Source organism: Melopsittacus undulatus, chromosome 1, assembly GCF_012275295.1.
Source record: "Melopsittacus undulatus isolate bMelUnd1 chromosome 1, bMelUnd1.mat.Z, whole genome shotgun sequence".
In the NCBI taxonomy this organism is placed as follows: Eukaryota; Metazoa; Chordata; class Aves; order Psittaciformes; family Psittaculidae; genus Melopsittacus; species Melopsittacus undulatus.
In genome coordinates this window covers 145,655,809-145,669,423 of record NC_047527.1, presented here as the reverse complement: position 1 = coordinate 145,669,423, position 13,615 = coordinate 145,655,809, and the positions used below count along the sequence as shown (strand labels likewise).

General features: G+C 42.1%; 1 protein-coding gene across 1 annotated transcript in view; it reads right to left on the bottom strand.

Annotated features, from left to right (window-relative positions):
• HECW1 (HECT, C2 and WW domain containing E3 ubiquitin protein ligase 1) overlaps positions 1 to 13,615 on the bottom strand; it is a 248,112-nt gene that overhangs the window by 161,711 nt on the left and 72,786 nt on the right. The window contains exon 2 of the mRNA XM_034062430.1: positions 6,095 to 6,419. Within this exon, the coding sequence (XP_033918321.1) occupies positions 6,095 to 6,419 (325 nt within the window). The remainder of the gene's footprint in view (positions 1 to 6,094; positions 6,420 to 13,615) is intronic.

Here is a 13,615-nt window from a genome sequence, read left to right as displayed (position 1 = left end):
GGATGAGTAACCCCAGGACACAACAAATCCAAACAACAGAATTCAGTCTGAGCAGGCACACTATGAGGTGGTTTGTTTTACAGGTGGCTGTATTTGAAGCAGGAAGGTGGAGCAACCACCCAAACACAGAAAGAGAGCCTGAGTCAGGGTTCAGAACTGTAACACAAGAACCCACAACTGCTAACCTTATATGCACATTTCTAACATCTTCCATCTCTGCTGGCAACATGTGACACTTCCTGCTTCTATACATTCAATGTTTGGTAAAACAGCTGTATAAGCAAGTCCTGATGCAAGTCTGACAGCAAGAAAAATTTAGATCTTCCCACTTGCCATAGTGGGCCATATAGTGAGGCCCTCTAAGCCTAAGATCAACCTGGAAAGTGTTTAAATAGATATTTAAATGTCTGTTAACCACAAGCTTAAAAAAAAAGCTTTTTCAGTTTATGGTGAATTGCCTTTTGGGGAGAGAAATAACATCAAAAGCTGAAACAGAGGAGGAAAATTAAAGCTAAACCTCAGTCACTAATTGCATCAAGACATTCCTACTGGTATAAATTTGAGAGGAACTACTCTGTCAAGAGCCAAGTATGGACAGGAAATCAGCCCCTAGAAGATCTGTGTACAAAGAAGCATTTAATAAACAGCCTTTAATAATGTTTTGTTTCCCATGAGGAAGTGCTGAAAGAAAAAAGCCTGCTGCATATGGTTAAGAAGAATATAATGTTAGCCCTGATAAATTACCGACATCAGCGTGTGCAGACACTGGAGCAAACAATTCTTTTAGAAGTCTGGTTTAAATATTTCTCATTAGCTCCTCTACATCAGATATGGAGATGATGACAGAAGGGAAATCTAGTAGCAGCTAAAATGCTGCTGCAGTAATTATAAGATAGCTCTTTATCTACAGGCAGCTGCCAGCAGTCCACATTAATCTAGCTTCATACTGTAGCAAATAGTAATAGTAAATGAGATAACAGGGAACGAGAAAACTTGGAGATAAATAACTGCAGATATTGCGTCTGTCTCACAATAGCCACTAAATGAGAGTCCTGCTTTTTAAAAACAGAACAACCAAACATGGTGTCTTCATTATTCATAACTGCTTTGGTTCTGTGCTTCTCTCCCCGCCTCAGTGTACATTGTCTTTACCACACAGCTTTCCTGCCAAGAGAACTCCAGAGATCCTTAAACAGCAACAGAGATGTGCTATGTTCAAATTTCTCAGTGCTCTTCTTGAGTGCTCACGTGTATTTTTGGTTGTGGATATGTTTCTGAAAGACTTCTGGTGTTCTCAATGCTATAGTTTTGTTAAGGGGAGACACATGCACATCTCAGGTGAGTTCTTACAGAGTTTAGAGGTTCCTCTGCATAGCTCAGAGCTGATATATAATATATATAAGGGGATGTTAGAACATCTCTAGAGTTCAAGCTTAGCAGGAATGAAATGTCATGCCCACTCCTGAAGGCCCAGTATGTCTTAGACACCCCAAAAGGCTTGTTCTTCCAATTCCCATACTTTCTGTCACCTTACCATGGCTAATCTTAAAACACACCGAAGTAATCATAGAATCAACTAGGTTGGAAAAGACCTCTAAGATCACTGAGTCCAAACCTTACCTCAGGACTGCCAAGCCCACCATTAAATAACGTCACTAAGGGCAAACTGATCTCCCCTTGTGGCTGACCTTCACAATCTCCACTCACAGTCACCCCTCACCTACCCCCATAGTGGCCTACTCTGTACAGCTGCCACCCCTACCCCTTACAGCCACCCCTCAATATCCCCCCTCAGGATCTACCACCATGGCCACCTCTGCTCTTCTCTCATGATGTCCCTTTATGATGTTCCCTCACCCCTCACGGCCATCCTCCTCTCCCCTCAACATCTTTGCTCAGCCCCTCATGGCCTCCTCTCCTTGCCCCTCATGAATGCCCATCTCAAACTCCCCTCTCAAAAAGCTCATCTTTGATTCTAGTGAAAAGAAATTCCATAACAATACTTGTGTGTGTGCACCCCTAGCTAGCCCATCTTCTTAGCTAAGAAATAACAAACACTTAATAACATCGATATTTTAACAGAGACAACATTTACTCTTCTTCCTTCAATTAAGGAGTTTTTCTATGGCCCTTCATCAAAATCATGCATGTGTGTATGGGTGTTTTCCTGCAGCTACAGGGTGGATATACCCCATACTATTTCTTGCCATGGCACAAATGACCACACTTTTTTTGCACTGTTTTACAAGAGAATGACTTGCTGCCTTTCTGAGACCAAGCACAAAATTAATTTGCATAATCCATTTAAATCCAGCTTTTAACTGCTTCTGCAAAGACTGCTTCCCACTTGGCCACCCTTAGGAACGTGCACATGGATTGAAGAGTGGAAAAAACAGATACCTTGTGATAAAAGGGGCTGTGGCTCCTTCACGTGAGGAGCAAGCTGCCAGAATTTCCATAGAGGGAGGATTCCTTTAAGCTCTTCTTATGGGTTACTTCACCCTTTGAGTAGCATCCCCATGGTACCAAAACACATGGGCTATATGATTTTGGCTCTTTTTCTTTTGGAAGCCTTTTTTATCATATGTATTTCCCCAGACTTGGAACATCTTTGTTCTGAAGCCTGCAGTTTATGGGCTATCATCAAAATTCTAGTGATGGCAGCAGTGGTGGGAACAGAGTGAGTTTTATGTGTTTCAAAACCAACACTCATATAAAATTATTTGGAGCCATCTCCTAGAATGGTTAAACTCCTCTAAGGTGAGAACTGCATGCTGTTCTGCTTTTACACAGTCCCTTCCTGGGATACCCAGGAGCTCCCTCAAGACAAATAACAAATACCAACTCTAATGCTCCCAATACCAAGTTTTAAAGAAAATCTATACCTGATACCCCAAGGATAAGAATAATTTCCCATTGTTCTCATGACTCTCCACAATATTAAATATTGCTACATTCGAATCTCTCAGCTCAGATTTCATCAACCCAAATATCACAACAAAGATGGGGCTATATCCACAAGCTGGCTTTGAGACAAACATTAGAACAACCAGAAGCAAAGCAAGAGTTAACAGTGTTGCCATGCAAGCAGTAATAATAGGCTTCAACACTAATCTTCTATTGAGCAGACTGGGAAAAGCTCAATAGTTTCCCTGGTTTTCTTGTTCCAGTCTGGCTGTTAATTCAAAACATAGTCATGTATCAGTTTACATTGTGAAGGTCATACCCACAAGGCCAGGAACATTCCCTCTCCAAACACAAGTGAAGGCTCATAAAATCTGTGCAAAAGCAAACACAAATCTAAGCCATTAGGGGTGTCTCGATCTCTCATCCCTATGGACTGGTCACAGACACTGAATACAGGGGTTTATTCCACGTCAGAAGCATGCTTTTGTTACGACCCTTCCAGTTGTCCCCACTTTGTCTCCACCAGACTATGCGGTGATCTTTGGGCACACAAACTTGATTCTGTCCTGACAATGCTACACTGAAAGATGCACTACATCAATTCAAGGGCATTCAGTCTGCCAGATTTGAGACTGTTCTAAAGCCAAGCCCCTGAAATGCATTTAGCAGATGTTTTGCCCATTCCTACTGGTTCCCCCTACTTTGTTAATGTGAATAGAGCCATAGGGCCAGTTAACTTCCAAGATTCTGAGTGTTTTCCACATTAAGCTAACACCAAAACCCAAGTGATCTCCCATGGTCTCCTATGTTCGTTCTTTAAGAGAACCAAAACACCAAAGCTCACCTTACATTACATTCTGGGAAGGGAGGAGTGGGAAGAAGAGAAGACAAGAAAAAGGAATGAGAAGTGCTGCTACTTTCTATTTCCTCAGTCATTTTGATTGGGAACCTGAGAGGCTGGAGACAAAACACCTTCAAAGACACCAAGGGTCTGTCGGTTTCTTAGGGACTGGACACACTATTCATTTTTCATTTGGCAGCGGTGTTTCTTGGAACGAGCCACTGACTTTCACCATTAACACCAGGCATTCAGCCAGCAGGGGCAAGGATTCACTTCACAACTTACACTTCTAATTTACTGGGGTGTCTGGAGCAACATCCTGTTTGATACGGTAAATTAAGCAGGAGTAGCAGGGTAGATTTTCTTTTGCCCATTTAAACCTCTGTGTATTCAGGTTACCTATCAAAAGAATTTAGAACGTGTCTTCACAGCCCCAGATACGATGTCTGAGGCATGAAACCCGGTTCAACAAGTTCAGTTGATGTGAAACAGCTCTATGCACTGTCTGTTGACTTCGGACCACCAGAAGGTATGCCTTGTCTCTTTACTGAAGCAATACAATCCTTCATGAGTTGCCTGTGCTATGGCAGAATAGGCTTAGAGTATTTCTTAGTGACTAGTACTGAGGGCTGCTGTCTTCTCATCTGTTCCAATAAAACACTCAACTGCAAGCTCAACTGTAAACTCAATTCTGTCCAGGCAAACAAGACTGGGGTTGGAAGTAGATGATCTTAAGGTCCTTTCCAACCCTAACTATTCTATGATTCCATTATTCTAAATCCAGTCTCTAATTTTTTTCCTGAAAGACTTTACATTTCAGAAGCCTAAAGCAGGGTATTTTATGAGGTTACTCACAGGAACAAGTACTGCAGCCTGGCTTAGTGAAAAGCCCATTCCTTGCCCTCCACATCCTAAACAGCCACCTTCATCTCCCCCTTTCCCCCAGCTTCTCCAGTACCGTGAACTCAATATCCAGTGCCTAACACCGTGCCACCAGATTTCCTCTACGTGCTCAGACCTCCCATCCAGTACCTCCTCACATCCCCTGTGTCACCAACATTTGTGTTCTCAATATTCTCAGCATGTGATGCCAAGACTTCTGGTTTTAGCCACTAAAACACTTAAGTAATACCATAGCTCCCTACAATACCCCCTGTGATTGCTCCAAAAGCCCAACTCACAACATTGTATGCTTTACCTGTTTATGGTTCGCTATCTGAACAAGATGAAACTGCCATTTGAACTAAAACATGCTTAGTGCTAGGCACTATTATTCAAATTGATATAGGCCACGTTTTACTAACATTTCCCTTTGTGGAGGCACCAATTTGAGTTTCTCTTCTTCATCAAGTCACTGTTTTTTAGGGAATATTTAGAAACTTAATATTTTTAAGCCCTCTAATCCATAGAGGAAAGTGTCTGAAACCAATCAACCATGTTCAAACTTATCAGAAAGCAAAGAGTTAACACAGACTTCAGTCTAGGCAGCAGGACTATTTCCATAGGAATCAAACCAGCTTAAATACCCACTAATTTTATAGTGATGTGAAACAACCACAGAATCATAGAATCACAGAATGGTTTGGGTTGGAAAGGAACTTAAGATCATCTGTTCCAAGCCCCCTGCCATGGGCAGGGACACCTCACATTAAACCATATAGAATCATAGAATAGTTAGGGTTGGAAAGGACCTTAAGATCATCTGTTCCAATCCCAACCAGGTAAAAAGTGTATTGAAACCATTTATTACTCTTATGTCGGACTGAATTTACTAGATTCAAATGCCAAAAACATACTAATATACATAGCTGAATACAGCCTCCAGTATAAATAAAACCTATCACAACAGAACTCTTTGGGACAGTTCCAGACTGCCTCAGTCTGTAATTCTTGTTCATATCAAAACAGCCTTTGGCTATACAGAAACAGGCCTTCTGTTATTCTGTTTCACAAGGTTTTTAAATGATTCATGTTCTTGACTTGTAAAACCTCTCATCTGTCACAGATTACTCAAGGACTCAAGAGGAAACCCTGAAAATACTAGGCTGTCTTTATACAGGAGAGATTTCCCCCAAATCCAAAAGGCTTTCAAATGAAAATATCTTGAAATTTCAAGACTCTGTCTGCAGAAAGCCTCCTCATATCTCTGCTGAAGAAAAAGTGAGTGTCAGGACTGCAACCAGCAATGCAGGAGCAGAAAAAACGCTTGTAATACATAAACCCACTTGAAGACTACACTCATGGAGCTGTATCAGCACATTATTACCATTAGCTCATACTTCCCTAGCATCTACAACTAAAAAAAGCAGCAAGAAACTCAAATGGGAAGGAGTAAGAGGGACTCACCTATGAGATACATGCCAATCCAGTCCCCTGCATCCACTTCCTCCTTTATATCCCAGTATATCACTAGGTCCTGCGAATGCCCGATGGAGTAGTAGGAGCTGCTGACCATCAGCGTAGACCGGCTGTCTGAAGTGACAAGGTCTGTGTCGCTGGTAGACCTAGGAATGGTGACCGTCTCGTGGGAGTTGTTCCTGATGTCCATGTTATGGAACTGGTCAGGATTATAGCTGTATCTGAGAGGTTCTTTGCACCGGCGCCGACTCTGTGAGTTCCTAGATGGAGACGCCATGGCTGCCAGGCCCAGGAACCTGTTTTGGTACAGATTCTGCAAAGAGAAAAAGAAAGCAGGGTATTTACAGCAGTATTCATTTCTCAGTGATATCAAAGCTCAGGAGAAGTGGTACATCAGAATGAGAAAGGAGCAGATCTTTTTCCATTCGGCATTGGAGGCATGAAAAGAGCATAGAAGGCACGACAAGGTATACCAGGAAACACAGTGCTAACTCAGCTCCTGCTCTCTAATGCTTAGCATGACAAGTGTAAGAGTAAGCCTTGCACCACTGCAGTAAGCTACAATTGGCAGTGGATGAGGAAATTAATAGTAGCTGGCTTCCTTTATGTTAACACATGCATCCAGACACAAACATTGCAACCATCAAGCTACCAGAGAGCCATTCTCTTTCAGTCTCAGGAAACAGTCTTCCCACTTTTGACACCTGGAGTTAAGTCTTCTCCCCAGTAATTCTTGGTACATTCACAGAGGAGTCCTTCCTAAGCACAATCCCTCTAGAGATCGTATCCCATTTGAAGACACTGGTTAGCAATGAGTAAGAGCTCTTCCTCCCTGCTAGAGATCTGAAGAGTGAGTGCCAGGAAAATGGAGGTATCCCTGTTACCAAAACAGGGGTGTCTTCACTGAAGTGTAAATACAAACTAAGTGTTGCAGTGTCTCTCAGTACAGCTGATTAAGCTTCCAACACTGTTGCTCTGCTCTGGTTTTGCAGTAGGCTGAGATACAATGCACACTCAATCCAGCAGGACTTTGGAATGCATTGGACAATTAATGGGAATCCAGCAGGTTACTGCAGAGGAGTCATCATCCCAGCAGCTGTAAAACTATTTAAATTCCAACCTACCCTCCTTCCTCAAGGCGAGCCGAGTGACTTGTACAAAATGCGTCACAGCGCACGAGTTAAGAGCTCTTGTGAGCTGGCAGACGGAAAATGCTTGAGTTATGACTGGGTCAAATTCTGATGTGGAGACATGCTCTGATAGTGATCAAAATACTGGTTATCCCTTCCTTCTGGCCTGTTTGGTTTTGCCATTTTCCTTCCCAGCTTTCCTTCTTCTCTCCCTGCAGCTCTGCAATTTCAATCACTTGGCTTTTCATTATTCACCAGCCTTCCATTATCCCACTGTTGCCAACCATGCTGTCAAGTCCATCAGGTACAAAACCAGACAGCTTTCCAGTATGCTATGAAATGCTTTTCACATGATCAGAAGTCAAATCATCCCTTTGAACTCAAACAAATTAAGCAGAAGAAAAATCACAGCTTCTCTGTCCAGCCAAGCAGTTATTTAACCCTTGCTTTGTTAAGGCTGTGGCAGCACAGAAGACCAGGAAGTCCTGAAAAAATAACTTCTTCATTAATACCAATATTTGTGCAATCATTAAGAAACCTATTATTGTGCCTTAGGGTTCTTGCATTAATGTTGTAAAAAGAGCAAACACTTCAAGTGGCATGTTTGAACCCCAAGAATATGCTGTCACTTTACAAATGCTGCCTTGCAATGCTTACAGTCCACTGATCCAAATCCTCACTCATTGCATTAAACAGGGTTTATAAGCAAAAATAGCTCCAACAGGAATGTTACACCTTACATTATATGTTGGCAAGACTGAAACTAGGAATGCAAAAGGCTACCTTAGAGATACAGGAATAAGGGAAGGAAGGAAAGTACATAGCGTTGCATTTACTATGCATCTAATCATGTCTTTGCTGCCTGTTTTCTCAGTTGTGTTTATTCACTGTCTGAATAGAGAGTTCATTTCATAGTATAAAGACCAATATTCCTTGTGATCAGGAAATGCATCTCTCATCAAAAGGCAGGGGCTCCCATGCTGTGAACATTTTCTAATCTGGGAAGCACTTATGGACACACACAACTCTCACACTCGAGTCAGTAATTTAAAACCAACAGGAGTGTCTTAACAAAGAAAGCATCTTCTGTCACAACAGCACCCAAGACAACTACTAGGGGTTGAATAATGGGGAAATAGCAATGTGAAGAACTTCAAGCACCCTCTTCTAGATTAGTCTGTACCATTAACATGGGTTACTTCACTCATAGCATGCTACCCAAAAGCTGCTTCAGTACAAAAGTAGACATTTTATTTCTCGTGACAAATTACTCCAGGGAGTAGTGGTTCTGCAGATACTTTCATTTTTGAATGTTAATGGATGTAGAGTATCAATTAACTGCAGACTTCCAAATGAAATTAGACATAAACATTTCATTATTTTCAGCTTCAGCCTGACTTTAAGCAGTTTTAATGCAAATGGTAAATTCATCGCTATGTTCTAATTCCATAAATTCCCATATTCCTGTACGCTGATGCCAGTGGAACAAATGGCTTAATCTGAAAGCAACCCAGAAAGTTACATTCTCCAGAAATCTGAGTAGCTCGTATTTCCAGCACTGATCCCACACAAATACATCAATCTGCAGAAAAGAAAATCCCTAAACTGAAAAAAATCCCACACAAACAGGACCACAGTCACACACAATTAACTGGATTAAGTAACGCCATCAAAATACAAGCATGGCTGTGTGAATAAATAGAAAAGAGGTTAGGAAGGACAGTCACTCCACATTTTATTATGGGTTTTGCATGTTTTCCATGCAACTCTCTGAAGCATTTACACAGCCCCCAAGCCCTGGTGATAAGAATCCCAGCCACAGTAAGACACCTTCCACTAGAGCAGGTTGCTCCAAGCCCCATCCAACCTGGCCTTGAACACTGCCAGGGATGGGGCAGCCACAGCTTCTCTGGGAACCTTGTGCCAGCGCCTCAGCACCCTCACAGGGAGAAATTTCTTCCTAGTGTCTAATCTCAGTCTCCCCTCTGTCAGGTTAAAGCCATTCCCCCTTGTCCTGTCACTACAGGCCCTTGTAAAAAGTTCCTCTCCAGGTTTCCTGTAAGCCCCCTTCAGATACTGGAAGACTGTTCAAGATCACAGTCGGCTGTCAGAAACAAATCCCTCTCTATTCCTGGCTCGAAACAGTCACTTCAGAGCTGCTTCTACAGCCAGTCTTTTTAGGGGAATATCCACCCATGGACTTTCTGTACCAAATGACCCCCAAGCTTCATTTTCCACCCACTCCCCTCAACACTTTTATGAGGGTTAGCAGTGAGAATAGCCTTTGCTACTCAGGGTGTTTATGCATGGTAAGAGGAAAGGTGGTTTTCTCCTTACACTGTTTAACCTTTTTGTCTTAGATTACCAGGTTTCTGCATCTTGTCACACTTAAGTGCATCATGCATAGGGTATGCTCAACATGTGAGCTCAAGCTTGTCCTAAGCTGAGGGTGCCAACACTGCACTGGTGAGTGATGCACTTGGCTGTTTCCTATGTCTGAACTTTCCTAGGACAGGAGGAATGGAGTGACAAGGAGGTACAATATCACTGATGTCCAGTCACTTTAGTTTTTAACACATCAAGGAGCAAATACAAAGGTCGTTCCCCTTACATTCCTCATTTGGACATACATAATATGTAAAACAACACACAAGCAATTTTCAATTACCTGTATAAGAAGACAACTTCTAAATTAACATTATGTCAGGAAATGCAAGTATCACCTAGGTTTTCTACTGCTATCAGCTACTCTAGCAGAGATAAGCATTTACTCCAATTAATTTAGTAATTTTGGGTTTTTAATACCCTTTTGTGTAAAGACAGCTAGGACAATAAGTAGTTAGCTATAAAGTATTAGTGTGCTGAGCAAAACTAGCTGAAGGGATAGTTCTCCCTCTCACTGGCCCTCCTGATTGTCACAAAGTTCAGGAAAGCTCTCTGAAGATCAGCCAGCCACATAAAAGTCCTGCTCAAAATGAGATTTTTAGAGCATTACCTGAGGGCAGAACTTACCTTATTTGTGTCACTCAGTCCATCTAAGGAAAACAAAGGTCAAAACTTAATTCAAGGGTTTTTAATCCTCATATAAATGCAAAGGAAATGACAGGTGAGATCTGATTGTAAAGAAAACTGATCTCAAAAATGTACACACAGAAAACCTTTAATCACTAATACCAAGAAATAACAGATTTTCTTTCCACGCTCTTTCCCTTTCCCACTGACATCTCTCTCCTTTTCCAGTTGCTGTTTGGCACTGGGACAGCAGAGAGACTCTTCCTTCACCACCTGAGAAAACCCTAGCACATCCCTCTCTGAGGCAAGAAGAATCCCTCTGGCTGGAGAGTCGCAGACCATTACTACCAGCTGAATTTCACCATGGGGTTCAGAGTGACTGTGCAGCAACTTCCCCTGGAAAGCTGAAGGGCTCCATATCAGGGACTTTATCATTTTAATTCATTCCAGAAAGGTAAGTGATACTTTAGCCATACAGAAGATAGGTCTCAGCTAAGCATCTGCAAGGATGCAACTCACCTGTTCAGACAATTAAGAGCTGTCTTTCAGATATCTGGACTGACACTGTTACTTCCTATTGCCGCTTTGTCAGAGCAGATGTATTTGTGCCGGTCAGGATGGTGATACAACAGACTTTTACTGTCCATACCAAAGACACTATATGATTGAAATAAAACCCATCACTGGAGCATTGGCAGATGAAGAAGTTAAAGGGAACAAGGTGAAAACACTAGCCAGCATGACAGTGAGCTCAAACTGGGACACATGCAGTCATTCACATGTCTGCAAGCATCATTGCAACCAGAGTTTCAAGGGAAAGTACTGAGAAAGACAGTGAGATGGTTTGGTGTGGCAGGAAGGTTGGGACGCAGCACATTTATCCACCTGAAAATTTAATAGGCCAGTAGTGAAGTCTGACATCACAGGCAAATCAGATGTGGAGTCAGTCGTGTTTGCTCCAGAGATGAAGGTTCTCCTGATGAGCTTTTATCCCTCATTTGCAGAGTCTATGTGCTTTGTAAAAGACAAGGAGGAGCCAAGGCAGATACAAAAAACATAGGGTAACCTGGTGAAAGTGGTAAGTTGACAGCAGAAGTCTTCTGAGCAGCTTTCAGGAAGCTAGGATCATTTGTATCAAGGATACTGTACTAACAGCAATAGAAGGTACTAACAGCCTGTATGAAAGGATGAATTGGCTGGATGACAAAAACTTAGTCCCGGCTCATGTGCTGAACACAACATGAAAATCATCAAGCTTGGGATTGGAGAATGCTATGAAGTCAAAGGGTTTGGAGTTCTCCATTTGTTTGAGAGGCACAACACTGGTTTTCTCAGTGCTCCAAAGTAATCATTTAACAGCATGAGGGACACACAGGCTTCCATCATCTATTGACCCCCTTTTCCCTGAAAGATATTGTAGAGCACATAGATGAAACTGCTGCTCTTGGGAAGACTGAAATGAAGGTTGCAAACATTTCAGAGGGATATATGCCATTATAACACTAGAGAGCTTCAAGTGCATTTGACTCAATATTGCACATCTAAGGCAGAATATATCTATATTTACATGGCTATAATAAACAGCAATCGAAAAGCAAAGCTATTATACATCAGCAGTGGAGCAAATGGACGTTATTAGGTAGCTCATTTTTCCATTTTCTGACCTTTGTGTGCTTCCAGCCTAGCTGCACTGCTATGTTAATGTATCCTCTTACATTTAACTTTGCTTCAATGATGTGCAAATCATTGCACAAATGAGAATCAAAATGAAAGAGCTGGCCTCGAGTTCAACCCAGCAAGGTTCAGTGCTGGTGCCTGGGATTGATTCCTGATGTAGGTCTGTTAGTCATAAGGCAGCAGAAGCTGGCAGCCTGGTAACCAGGGGCACTCTTAGCATCTACAAAGGAAAAATACATTTAAGAGCAGTCCACATTTTCTGAGAGCACTTACACAATCTCCTGGGCACAAGCAGATGGAAGCTGGAATACGGAGCAATGACTGGAGGGAAATTCTTGGAATTCAGAAAAGGGGAAAAAAAAGATATTGTTTTCCCTTTTCTTTCTGGAAGAAGTAAAGAAGAATGCTGTCTAATGAATCCAAGAGAGCGCGCTGAAAGATACGCACATCGTATTTCCAATTACATGATTCCAAGAATTAAGATTTGTACTCCTGGAAGGATATAAACGAAACAAGTTTCTGGTAAAGGTGACATTTTACCAGCTTTAGCTGAGATTGCTCCAAGCTTCTACATGGTAGCCTACTTCTGTCTAGCAAGGAACGATTAACAACCCTAAATTCAACACATTTGCACAGTGATAAGCCACCCAAGTTCACTACATGAAGCACTGGGAAGTTTCTGCAACAGAATGCAGCAAAAGACAATTTCTTAATTTCTCTTGAAATCAGTAACTGAAAACAGCCTTGTCTCGGCAGTTTGGCACAAGGGATGAGAAGCAGCCATCTGACTTACCTGTTACAGAAAAAAGGCCTGAAAACATTGCCAGTGTTTTTAAATGACACATTCAGGTACTCCAGAATGTGGTAAACATGCAGTAGAAACATCTCAAAAAGAGAACAAGGAAATAATAGAAGACTCAACATGGTAACATCTTAAAACATGACAATACTGCACAGCTTTACTCTCGTCTTTCCACACTATGAAAATGAAGAAATAACCTTAGGATTTGCTCATGTGCTACTATCGAATACTCGAAAGCCCACAACACTTGCGTTTGCTGGTGCTCTACAATGCACATAATAAGAACTATGTATTTTTTACTTGGTTGGTTTTAAACATCAGAAGCAGGCAGAGAAGTGCTGCTGTGGTACCAGACAGAAGCAGGACAGTGACCACCTCTCAACAAGTGCAAGATAAAGCACTCACTGGTAGGACAACACCCCTCTGTTACAAGCATCCTCATGCCTGTAAAGGTCAGTGTGGACCACACCAGCTTCACAGATACAGAGTCCTGGTGATTGTGCTGCTGCAGACTGAAACTCTCCATTCCTCAACTTTTCAAACCCAAGGATAATGTTTATGAGCAATAATCACTGAAAGAAGAAAAGCAGCCATTCTCTACTAGGCACTGGTACTGGTTTACCCTACTGTTTAAAGTAGAGAAGCATCACACCCAGTAGAGAGCTGTCTCCAAAAGCCTGTGTGCCTCCACAATGATCTATTTAAGGTTCATCACTGCATTCATCAGGTCCACTGCACAGCTGGACTCTGCTGGTCTCCCAGGAATGCTTGTTAACTCCAAAGGGATGTTAGGAGGCAGGAAGTAAGAACAGGGACTCTTCTTCTCTGGAGGCTGAAAACACTGATGCTCTTCTGTAAAGTGATCAACAGATACTCCTACTGAGAAGC